Here is a 12,976-nt window from a genome sequence, read left to right on the forward strand (position 1 = left end):
ATAAATGATTCCTTTCTTTTTTTTACTGCACATCAGAACCAAAGTTCTTAAAAATTTAAAAATCAAAGAATATAACTCATATTGGGCATACTAATTCACACTGCATTTCCAGGCCTAACAGGAGAACTAAAACACAACTCTCCAAGCTGTTTCATAAAAGGGGCTTCATATCTTATCTCCCGCATTTTTAAGTGTGACAGCTCTGCACAGCTCTACAGAGGTTAAGTGAACTAGAGACTAAAATTCTGCAAACCCTTCTAGAGCAAAAAGCTATGCTGCAGCTACAGCTTAACTGTGATGAGGTAAGGAAATTTTTTTGGCGACACAGGACTTTTTGCACTCTCACTTCTGACAAACGCAGAGTGTATAAATAGTAAATAAATCACAGTCTCTATTATTTATCATGCAGCAACCTGGAACTTCCTTCTGACGTCTACAGAAAAGTAGCTAAAATATTCACAAGTGTCCTAGTTTTCAATATTCACTACAATTGTAGTGAATAACTACAACTGCAGCCAAGCTCTGCTGGTTTCACAGAGAAGTCTCAGCTGGTTTCCTCGGAGAGGAGTAAGGCAGGATCAGAATGAGCATGTTCTCCAAAAAGGCACCACTGCCCAGCTCTTCTCCTGTTCCTCTGGTTTCACCAGGTAGCACGACACTGCCATTGGGCGAAGCAAAACCAGGAAGCACTATCGATTTTTTCCTACCTCTGCAAAGAGCAGAAAACCGACTAACCTTCCCAACTTGTGTGTGAGAGATGAGAAAGAGAATTCTGCTAAATAGGAAAGAGACCCTGGTACTGAAATAAAAAATAAATATAGAAGCCTGAAGACAATAAAGTTAAGGCTACAAATGTGCCTACCAGGACAATGTTGAATGGTCCAGTAAATGGCTACAGGATACACAAGTGAAATTAGTAGGAAAAAATGATGTTATCGCTGTCAAAATAGATTGCTACTTTGGTGTAATTAAGTAAAAAATTCAGAGAACATATTCTTCAGATTTATGGGAAAGACTCATTAAAAAGTTGTGAACAACATGTCAAATTTAATGACAAATTACATTAAAATACTGAAAATACAGGATTACTGGGTTTTAAGAAAAGAAACTATCACTGGGTTAATACTGAGAACTGCATATTTCTTTTACAGCTTCTTTGAGTAGTGGTTCAGACTACTATTTCTTAGGTGGGAGGACAGATCCTACACCCAGTTATTATTATTAAATCAAACCTCACTTTTACAGATTATCCAATGGTAGCAAAAGAGGCAACACCTTGTATCTGAATAAAAGAAATGTCTTTATGCTGGCTTTATGGCACTTAAGGCTAGGCTATGCCTGAACCCACATAAGTCCTTCCAGACAAAACTGACCTGCCAAGATTATTTGAGCCAAAGAGTGACTTTATACTGGACTGACACTTCATTTGACATGACTGTGACATTCCTGAATCGTATACAAAGAGGTCTGCACACACCATTACAGCTCTTCTATCAAGAAGTCCACAGTTTGGGTTCTGCTTGGGCAGGAACATTTAGGTCCCGACATCATTCACTTTACAAAAGGAATTTTTTCTTCACTGCTCACTGCTGACCCCAAAACAACCAATTTGCTAAATTGTCTTCCATAGACAAGGAACTGCAAATGAGGAATGATTCATCATTCAGTTCCCCCCAAAGGACTTAGTGTGATGAGACATGTAGAGGCACTAATAGACTGTGAAAGAAGTGTGGGCTGAACTAATTGAGTACTATTGATCCACCAGTGCCAGAGAGATTATCATGAGCGCCTACAAGTCCTCACAATATGGAAGATCTGAGAACAAGTGAGCGAACTGGGAAAAAAATTCATCCCTCCAACTAACTCTCAATTGTGCATTTAGCAACCCTGATAAAGCAGTACTTAAAACACACACACACACACACACACACACACACTACATAGCCTGGTTTATCTGCATAGCCTGATTTATCTTCAGAGCCTCACAAATATTAGCTAATTAATCTTTCACCATTGTAGTTTCACTCCACAGCACATCTTAATTTTTCTTTATAAGTGAAACTAAAGATTTAAACTGGCACAGAACTGTGCACTGTTTCTAAGGGAAATGTTCAATGACCTCATCCTACTTAATTTGTCACAGCTAAAAACTTTAAAAAAATGCATAGAGAAAATATGCATATTTATAGAATGAACTACAATAATTTCTCTGATTACTATTTAAAATAAAATGCATGTTGACAGTCATAGCAGTCAGTAATCCTGTTTTACTGGAAGTTTAATGAGGGATTTGTAGTTGAAGTTGGTACTTTCGCATTGCAGACAGCTGAAGTGCTAAAATGTCAAACACTGACTGATTACTGTTTAATTACAGACCCATAAACAACTTTATATGGCTACAGAATTACTCCACTAGGTCTTCACAGTGTTACCATCAAGACTAATTTTGAATAGGTGCTTAACTTGTGCACTATATTTGACATAAAATTTTCTTGTTGGATATCTTGGCATTAGCACTGTTTAAAATCTGGATGAAACTTTCCCAGGTACCTTTGCAGCACAAAGCTTTGCCTCTTGCTTCTGAAAATAATTTATTAATTTATTTTTACTCCTAGACCCTACTTGCTATTGAAGCTGAAAATTGCTTCAAGAGATGTGGCAGTTTTGTAAACACATAAATGTTAGCTCAAGACAAGAAAAAAACAATTCAGTGCAACTCAGTAGTGCAAGAGTAGAAAATTTACTCTGTGTGCTCAGTGTGTCACTTCTTACTCAGGGCATTCAGAAACACAGCACAGAGTAAATAATTATTTACAAAATTATTTATTCCTGTGAGAGTGAGAAACCCTTCTCAGCTCTTCTGCAATCATATATCCTCCATCCCTTTTACAACACAGAAAATGGGCAAAGCAAAGTTTGAACTGTGCACAATTACAACTCTCCTCTCCGGATGATTTAAAAGAGGAAAGAAACAAGTAGAAAGAGAGAGTAGGGCATGAGGAATGTGTCTTTAACTAAAGACAAGGAAAAAGGTAGGTGATTGTTTCCAGTGGATTGATTTTCGAACTATTTTATGAAATCTTTGCTTTCAGTTTTAGATTATCTGACTTCATGAAATATCTGAACAACAACACAGACAAGCACAAGTTCATTTGGGTGAGCATTCATAGAGGATTAGTGTGCCATCAAGCTCTGTGAATCCAAACTGCCCCCAAGAACACAAAACCCACAGATTTTAATAATAAGATGTTTTATTACTCACACACGTTTTAATAAAATTTTAATTTAGTAATACAATTGATATGACTTCTACTAGTATCTTAGCATTTTTCCTAAATCGCATCATTAATTTAAGTATAAAATGACATGCTGTAGTGCATCAGTCATTAAGGACACTTTTTCACCTGTTCTAGACTGATTCTGTTTATTACCATATCTGCTATTTATTTCTTAGTGTCTCATTAAAAAGCCTATCTTATTACCTAACTATATCACACACATTTTTTCACCACCACATTGTGAGGTCAATTAAAGTTTTTGTTAAAATAACACAAGAATAGAGTATATTATTTCCTTGGTGTGTACTTTAAAAGCCAGCCTCAGGTTTGTTTGATTATTTTGTGGTTTATGCAAATATGCCATTAAGCTCCCAAGGAAGATTTCACATTTTCCAACACATTTTCAAGTCATTTTTCTAATCTGAAAGTGTAAACTTAATTTGAGAAGTGCACAGCTTCAGCATCACTGCTGTGTATTTCCTTCACAGCAGAAGTGATTCTTAAACATTTTTCTAATAAATAGCCTATTGTAGTTATTGCGTATTACATTTTTGTATCTCAGTATACTTTGCTCCACATAGAAATAATATTTTCACTGCTCTTTTAAGAGTTCAGTAGATTTTCTTAAGAACTTGGCTGTCTGAACAGCCTAAAAAATGTTGACTATTTGAAACAGCTAGCCATTTCCATTGCATTCTCTAATGCTGACTGTCCTGTAAATCTACAGCTTTTACCATAAAATTGCAGTTCCATGAATCTTAATTTATTATGTTTGCCCCTCTTTTCTGCTTCTTCCCAAAAACTGCATTACAACTCTGATAAGAGGAAACAAACCCACAACTGGTTTTGACTAGCAAGCCCAGCAAGACAGATTTGCACGGGGTGGTAGCACTGGCACCTGCAGTGCTGTCACGACACTCTTATTTCCATCTTATTTAGCATGTTTTAATCTTGGCACCTTGGCTGAACTCTCATTTAGACCTTAATCACCTACCTCCGTGGTCCTTTGCACAATCTTATTCTAAGGTGGTATAAACATACTAGAGGAATGGTTTCTCTTCCCCCCTCAGAAGATGTGAAATCACATTAGTTTTGTGACTGACATCGTACCTGCTTAAACGAGTTTCCCTTCTCTCTGTCCCTTGACTGCTCATTCCTGTCCTCAGAAGTGTCAAAATCTCTCTTTACCTGAGCTGTGCTGTTGTAATTTATGGCACAGCTGCTCAGTAAACTAAATCCCTAATTTGCTGTGGATTAAATGAACTTGAAATGTATTTAAAAGTTTACCTATTCAATCTGTGCTGTTTCTGTGAAATGGAAAACAGATTTGAAAAATGATCCAGAAAGCATTGTTTTGGCATGTTTGACAGTGTGACAGCATTTCCTTAAGATCAAAATGAATAAGCTTCTGGCTGCCACTTTCTACTATGGCCAACAATAAATCAGTGACTATCATTTACCTTTACTTACATCTTCTCTTGAAAGCTTTCATACAGATAATAACTCATATATAAAATTTCCCACATTGGTCAGAGAATGCAGAGTAGTAGCATTACTGCCAACAATTAGATATTCAACTGTAGGCGTTTCAAAGCTAACTCGCACAGCTATTTAAACACCATACTTCTTCTTTTCCTAGGAGCAGAAATGTGAATTTATTGGTTTTGTTCATTCTACACTGGAAATACATGAAAACAACCTGAAAGCATACCATTATCATAGACGATACTATTATCACAAGTTTAGATTACATTCTGAGTTTCACTCAGTTATGTGAATGCTTTAATTTACCCCGACTATAATTTCTGTGCCTCCAACATTTGGAATAAAATATGCACTTGTGATACTGAGTGCTTTCTTTTTCTTCTCTGTTGCCTCATCTACTTCACAACTTCTGCAATTTTTCCTTCCTGCTTATAGAGATTTTCCTGACAGTGGCTAACAAATCATTGTCCCTTAAACATGTTATAAAGTTTCCGTAAAGCTGGATCTTCCTAAATTAGTATATAAATGCACATATTATCTTTATGCTGCTGACTGAGGACTGTAACATTTGCACCTATTAGGGTACCCCAGGACATGGGGTCCCATCAGATCTCAGAGAGAAAGGCAGAAGCCTCTCACTCTTGGTGCAAAACAGGAGCAGAAGGGGAAGGCAGCCACTTAGGGGCTAATTTTTTAAACAATATCGTTTTCATCCTCTCCTCAGATACATGGCCAAAGTAATTTACCTCTAAGCTCTTTCCAAGAGGCCCCCGTAGTGGCAGAGGATCACGGAGAGCAGAGTGCTCACTGCTGATCCTAATGATGCTGTGCCACAGTAAAAGGGGAGGTTTATGGGCTCAGAAAGAACACAAATGGTACAGAACATAACTGAGGATCTTTGAGGTGAGTGCACTCGGTAGACATTACTCCTAAAACTGATATCACAAAGAACAGTAACTGACTAAAACAAGAAACCACATTTAAGGTGAGGCTGCCACCAGAGCTACATGCAAACAAGGAGAGAAGAACAGGAAGGGGAAAGGGAGCAAAAGTTCAGTTACAGGTTGAAAACTTGATTCTACCTAAAATACTCATTAAATTACCTATCACTGATTTAATGACAACTTTCCTTTTGCTCCTCATGCTTTCAATTTCCTGGCATCCTACACAGGTCAGCTTGATTACAAAAACTTCTCCATCATGATTGCTCTCTTATTCCTCAGATAGCCTCTGTATTTTTCCCCAATTATGGCTGACTGCATCGTACTGGTAAATCTCTCACCCATTTCTCACCAACTTGCTATTTATTTGAAACAAGTGCTACACTTCTGAGCAGAGCTATGTCTCCATTACATTATTTCTATATGGGGTGTTTATGTGAAAGTGGTGAAAATGGGAAGGCTTGGTTAGACAAGATAGCAGAAGCACATGTTTTCCTGGGTGAAGTATCTGAAACAAAAAAATAAATAAATTATGCCTAAGAAATGAAACAAGAGAAAGAAGAGTGAATTGTTACTTTAGAAAGCCCTACATATAGGCAGTTTCAAAGGCTCCTCAGCACTATGAGAAAACTCTGAGTGATGAAAATGGGAGAAGGCAGTACATTTTCCTAGAACAGACTTTTATTCGTATTGATTCTGCCTAAACTCCCTCATGCCCTTCTTCAGGTAAGGTCTGAAATTACAAGCCACAAACACCCGTGGCAGTATTTTACCTTAAAATGTAAATTATTACTGAAAGTCAGAATGTCCTGCTGGGAAGCAGGAGGCCTGGGGCCTTAGACACAGATACCCTTGCCCATACTTTAGGGCTTCCTGCGGTGCCATGCATGTGGATCCGTTCTCCTCCAGTGAACAAAAATCTCAGTGGCTAATTAGCAGTGTGCATAAATAACTTCTGTGGGAGAGACATATTTTGGAAGTAGTAATTGGCACGCTGTCTAGCTCTGATTTGCAGTTATATTGCGTGACTGACATACGGCTGGAAAGAAGAAATAATTCATTGCTTCAGCCTACAGTACTATCTACTTAAGTAGCTTAGATGAGTGGAAATGGAAATAAAGTGATTATCCCAATTATCAAAGGCTCACAGGAATACACTGAGCCATGAGAAATTCACCCCCACTTAATAAACTGCTTAAAATTAGCACTGAAAAACAGCAGGAGAGTCAAAAGATGTGTGAAGTTCAGCTGACCTAACTGCAGTGGCACAGGACAGCAGCAGGTACCAAGCAAACTGGGACACACTCATCTTCGCAGTCTGTGCATAAAAAACCACCAACCAACACCTCTAAAGGACTCTGGCTAGACTTGGAAACAACAAGAATGATATTTGAGTTGAGTTTGAATATCATTAATCTGTTTAGATTTACTGAAACACGCTGCCCTTTGCTTCCCTCCTCTGGCATTTGTCCATTACAGCTGTGTGCCAAAAGTGAATTGTTTCATTAAAATCTGAAACAAAAGGGACTGATATTTTGAGTTACAAAAATTAGTCTTTTTAAAAGATAATATTTGTTAATAGAGAATATCTGATCACCATGATTCATTGTCTGCACTTAATTCCATCAAGCATTCATACTCCCAGTGCATTTCAAATATACCCACAAGCACATTGTCAGAGAAACCATAATATTATTTTCAGTATAAAATAAAATTACAGATAGATTTGATTTCTTGCTTTTCCACAAAATTATAACAGTGTAGAATTTCAGCCACTTCATAAGTGGAACTACAGAGATTTCCTTTAACTTTAGTCTTTGGGGGTTTGGAGGGTTTTTTTCAGCATTTAATATGTTCTGCATAAAACCAAAACAGACTCAGAAGAAAATCCTCCAGCAGATTTTTAATGATCTAGGTGAACGAATACTTTGAAATATCACATTTTCATCTCAGAATAGCACCTGGATATAAGCTGGAATATCAATTATTCATTGTCTAATGTAAAAGCAAGCACAGTACTAATTACATGACAATTCTATAATACATTTATTATATGTCTCAGAAGTGAAATTAATAATGAAAAAAAAATGAAGTATTTAAATGCAAATATCCATAGGCATATAATCTCATTGAGGTAGTTCAAATTGCCAAGATGTGGCCAAAAAAAAAAAAAAAAAAAAAAAAAAAAAAGGCTGTACAAGTGAAAATACACAGAGCAGAAAGTTCAGGCCAGATACAAATAGTACTCCTTGCTTAGCCTCATTTAGTACTGATTGCACCTAAGAAGTGCTAGCCCAACCTGTGCAATCATTTAAGAGATATTTTTGATTAATAAAATAATATAAGCAATGTAATCACTGAAGGCTTAGATTACCAGGACTGCAATTCAAATAACAGTAGCTAAATACATCTTTTCTTTTTCTCATCTTACTGCAAATTCATGATCTATATGCTATAATCACATTTTTGTGTGAATTGCCCTACTTTCTCACCAGCAACATACAATGTAGCAAAGAGGCAGAATTATTTGGGAGATTGTGTTAGTACTGTTGTGAGCAGTGCTACAAAATGAGGCTTTCCTGCTTGTTCTCAGACTGCTCCCAGAAGCAAAGTACAGACTTGTGTATTCTATTCTGTAAAACAAGGCTCTGTTCTCCTCCCTTATCATAGACATTCACTTTAAAAATAATTTTCAAGGACTACAGTTTACTGAACTTTGACCACCAGACTAAGGTTACGCTAAAAAAAAAGTAAGAAAAGAGCTGCAGGAATTATATGGTCCTCAAATATCAAAAGAGGTGTTTGAACTTCAGGAGTGATCTTGAGATTGCAAAGCCTTAGTAGAAGTGGAATATTTAAATTTGCAAACAGATTTAAGTCTTATTTTAGGCATGATAGATATACTGTGTGCTTCTGTGACCCAAAAGTACTGTTTATAATGAGGAATTGCCTCCACTAATCTGAGTCCAAAAATGCTGCAAAATGACTGAGCCCACCAGTGGGATTAGATTCAGTTATACAACTATTCATCCATCCATTACATATGTCTAGTTATCTCAATGTTTCCAGCTATTCCTTCTCTAGGAGGCTTACTGTTCAAAACAGATCAATTTTTAATTATTTTAAGTTAGATTTGTGCTTTTGCAAATAGCGATTCTACAGCAGGTACCATAACAAAGCCATTACCTCACGTGATTACAACAACTGAACCACGATCCTTATCTATTGGCTTAATTGTTCCAATTAATACATAATGTTACAGCCCACATATTTTGCCTTACTAATAAGTAAGGAAAACCCATTAATGCAATTATGCAACATTGGATCACTTCAAGGGAGCAATGATAGTTCATTTAGATCTGACCTCGCAACAATGCACCTTGCAGTTTGCATGCTACAAAACTGCAGCTTGCAGCTCTTTAGAACTGCATCCTATTTATGCCAATAAACATCCTGAATACCTTCAGCTTGTGAATGAGGTACTGAGATGGATCTTAGCAGCTCTAAGTGCTGTTCTCACTCCGTACAAGAAAACGTTGTACACCTAAATCTAGCTATTTCAGCATATTCCTTTAAAAAGAAGTACTTGCCACTCCCCTTTTCCTAATTTATCACCATTTACCTAATTTATTACTATTTTACAGTCTGAAGTTGAAGGGACAGATGAAGCAACCACTGTCCTACCAAAAGAGGAACTGATACAGTAAGTTAAACATATTTAGATGAGAAAATGATTATGCTGTCAAAGTTGTTGCAGTGACACTGGATATCAGAATGAAAAACCTGAGATATAACTAAAAAGTAGTCACTGTGCAATTTTCAAAACTTATTTTTTTCCTTATTCAGAAGAAGTTATACCTCTCGGTACAGTGCAGCCTAGAGCCATAAGAACTATAAGTTGATCCAAAATAAACATTAAATTGAAAGGACTGGCATCAGAAATGGTGTGTGATGTATCTCACCATCAGAAGCAATTGGGTTCCATTCATTTTTACTGGATTTGGATTTGGTAATTTGCATTTAGAAAGAACACTTGTTCCTTTTTATTTCTTGTAAGAAGAATGCTTAGAAAGACATGATTCATGTTCCACATGTGTAGGTATAATTAATGTGCATAAACTCATGAACTCACAATAATTACATTAATTTTAATCCCTGAAAAACAGGTTGTAAGACATGGTTTTCCACTATTGCTAAAACCAGTTTCTTGCAACGGCTCTTTAATGAAATTTTCTTCTGCCAAGTGCAAAAATAATCAAGATACAAGCCAGTGATGTTCAGAAACATCATTAAAAAGTTATAGAAATTTGCAAGTAAATGAGCATCTTCAGGATTTTACTATTTTTTCAAAAAAAATATCAGCTAGCCATGTAGCAATCTGCAAATAACATGTTTCTTAAGGGCACATAAACACTGAAGAATGACAGTTTAGATACAAAACTAGAACACTAAGGATTGACAAAAGCACTAATTTATCCATCTGTGTTTACCATTACTGAGGTGAAAACTACAGCTGAGTATCAGGCTTTTAACATAAACCAATCACAATCAGAATAAAACATAACTGAACAATGCAGCTCAGGGATTTTACAAAATGGAACTTCATAGCAGACATTAATCCATTAAAAAGATTACAGGTTCCAGGCCATAACCTGTGAACAACCAAAACCCTGTCTAGTACTGCTTTTTAGCCCTTAAGAAAGACATATCTCTTTAATCCAGAAAACTAAGCTTTTTTAAAAAAAGACATTAATTTAAAAAATCACTTTCCCGCAGCTATGTTATTTTATATCAAATGGGAAAAGAATAAAGGAAGAAAAGAGGCTAACGTAGAAGAAATTTGCTATGCACAACACTGAATAGGTTTGAGAACACACAAACATGGTTTTTTATGTGTGACACTGTACCTGGTGACGTGGGAAATTGCCTTCACACGGTGGTAACGATTACACACACTGTAATCAAGAATGCAATGCGTGACAATGGATGGATGGAAGGTAAAAGAAAGAAAAAAAAAAGAGAGAAGGAATGAGAATGACATTCAAAGACATATAACAAAAATGAACAGTTACATTAGGTTATGAACGCATAGAGTGAGGCATTTAACACCTTTTCAACCACAGGGGAAAAATCTTGGTTAAATTAAAGAAAAAGCATTTAAATTTTGTATTTATATATTCTAAAGAGGGTTAGATGATTATAAAGAAGATTATAAAATATACGTATAAAAATATGCAACAACCACCCCCACTAAAACTTCACCCTGTGACCGTATATTCTGTCTTTTATATATCCACAAGGAGAAACAAATGGAGTGTTAGAGAAGTACAGATCACACCAAGCACTGACTCTCTGGTTCAGCAGGGTACCCAAGGGGAGCTAAACGGCATGATGTGACCCACCTGCTTTCAGAAAGTCCAGTCCAGGCATTGTTTGACTTTTTGTGAATTTGGTTCCCCATAAATTTTAGGTGCTGAAACACCACTTAGGAGGTTCCTGCTGTTTGTTCCCTCACTGATGCGTTTAGGCTCCCCCCTCCCAAGCAAGGCCATCACATAGCAGAAGGGAAGGGATGTGCTGTGGTTTGAGGGAGCGTGGATGGGTGGCAGCAAAGGGAGGGGACCTTTTTAACCTCTGTTGGCAACAAAGTAAGGCAACATTAAGCAGTAGCAAGACTGCTCAAAACTCCTATATTCAGCCTTTCAAGTGATACACGACCAGAAAAATAAAACTACAGATAACCTTAGACTAACCCGTCATTTATATCTAGTGTTTTATTTACCTTGTGACACTAAAATCGGAATTACAAATTTTCTCGTAAGTTGGTCCACTAATGGAATAGATTCTGTTGCAAGATGTAATCACTGCTGAAAACCATTCACAGAAACAAAAGAAACTACTACAGAAGAAACTGTTGTTGTTGCTCATTGTATTGTTTGGGGCTTTTCTTTCTGTAACAGTAAATAGCCAGATTACTGACTGTGGAAGAAGGAAAGGGTTGCAGATTTATCTGCAATGCCCTCTAATGCATAGACAGTACACAGTATGGAAGGAGCTGAGGGACTGCATTTCTGGATTCACCATTAGAAATAAGAAATATAGCTTTAAGAACTGTGCTAACATTATGGTTTTTCTTCAGTTAGGATACAGGTTTCATGAGAAATTAAAGATGTTAGTATCACTTGGATTGCTGAAACTTTGAATCTTTTCAATAATCTCTGATTCTGACAATATCAATTTATGTGAGGAAAATGGTACCTACATTTAATAAGAATTTGCTAGTAGATGTACAAAAAGTGAAAATTTATTGAATTGGCACTTCTTTTTTACCAGTATTATCTGTATGTCCTCTGCTAATATACATTATTGTATGTGTACACTAAACACATTGTATATTATATATATTTTGTGTGTACACAGATCATGCTCATTTTTTGAGCACTACCTAACCACGACAATTTGTAAATAAATGCAAAACCTAGGACAGGTGTCTTCTAAGATGACAAGCAAAAGAACAATTAACTAATTATAAACAACTAAATAATTCTGTTTACTAAGAACTGAGTTTGCATTCACCTTATGCATTCTTTTTTTTTTTTCCTTGGAAACGTCAAGTTAAGTGGTCTTAAGGGTTTTGGTTTATATATTTGACTAGTGTAATTTGAAAAGCATGACAAATGAATAAAACTGAGAAATCAAATACAACTAAAGCAACCATATAATGATGAAAAATACCATGAATTTTTCCTGTTATTCAGTTGATTTATCTGATAAATCATTAATATTATATTTAAATTAATTTAAATTACCTTATAAATCAGCAGTAATTAGGTTATAGGCTGAAATCCCATGTTTCAAAGCAAAATTGTTACATATCATGGAGCCAACTCGTGGTTCAAAGTGAAATGTTGGAATCATGGCAGGCTGATTCTTTTATGCTACCATTCTCCTTAGTGCACCATCACAGCTTTCAATTACTGAGAAAATACATCTAGAAATAAACCACAGAACTAAAAGCAGAAAGTTATGTTCTAAAGTCACATATAAATCAAAGAAGTGAAAGCCATTGTAATAATATATGAAGTTCAAGGCACCAGGATGAAATAGCAGTTGAATCCACTGATGCAGGCAGCAAAGTCACTGTGTTATCCCACCTCCTCCTAATATTTTCATTAAAACTGGGAAACTTTTCAGTAGTTTTGAATAGAGACTTGGCTAAAATTTTGATGGTAGGTCAGCAAAGCCGTGGTTAACTGATAGAGGTTAAACATC

At 36.2% G+C, this 12,976-nt stretch overlaps 1 protein-coding gene across 5 annotated transcripts in view; it reads right to left on the minus strand.

The window, feature by feature from the left end:
* Positions 1 to 12,976, minus strand: part of CCSER1 (coiled-coil serine rich protein 1) — a 628,091-nt gene that overhangs the window by 79,150 nt on the left and 535,965 nt on the right. Inside the window, exon 11 of one of the 5 annotated variants that reach the window (XM_066186380.1) lies at positions 10,612 to 10,659. The exons of the other annotated variants lie outside the window; for them this stretch is intronic. Coding sequence (XP_066042477.1) covers positions 10,651 to 10,659 — 9 coding nt within the window. The 3' untranslated portion in view covers positions 10,612 to 10,650. The remainder of the gene's footprint in view (positions 1 to 10,611; positions 10,660 to 12,976) is intronic. 5 annotated transcript variants of the gene reach the window in all.

The sequence above is a fragment of the Chamaea fasciata genome, unplaced genomic scaffold, assembly GCF_029207755.1.
Source record: "Chamaea fasciata isolate MVZ Bird 193981 ecotype frontalis unplaced genomic scaffold, bChaFas1.0.hap1 SCAF_6, whole genome shotgun sequence".
NCBI classification, from domain to species: domain Eukaryota; kingdom Metazoa; phylum Chordata; class Aves; order Passeriformes; family Sylviidae; genus Chamaea; species Chamaea fasciata.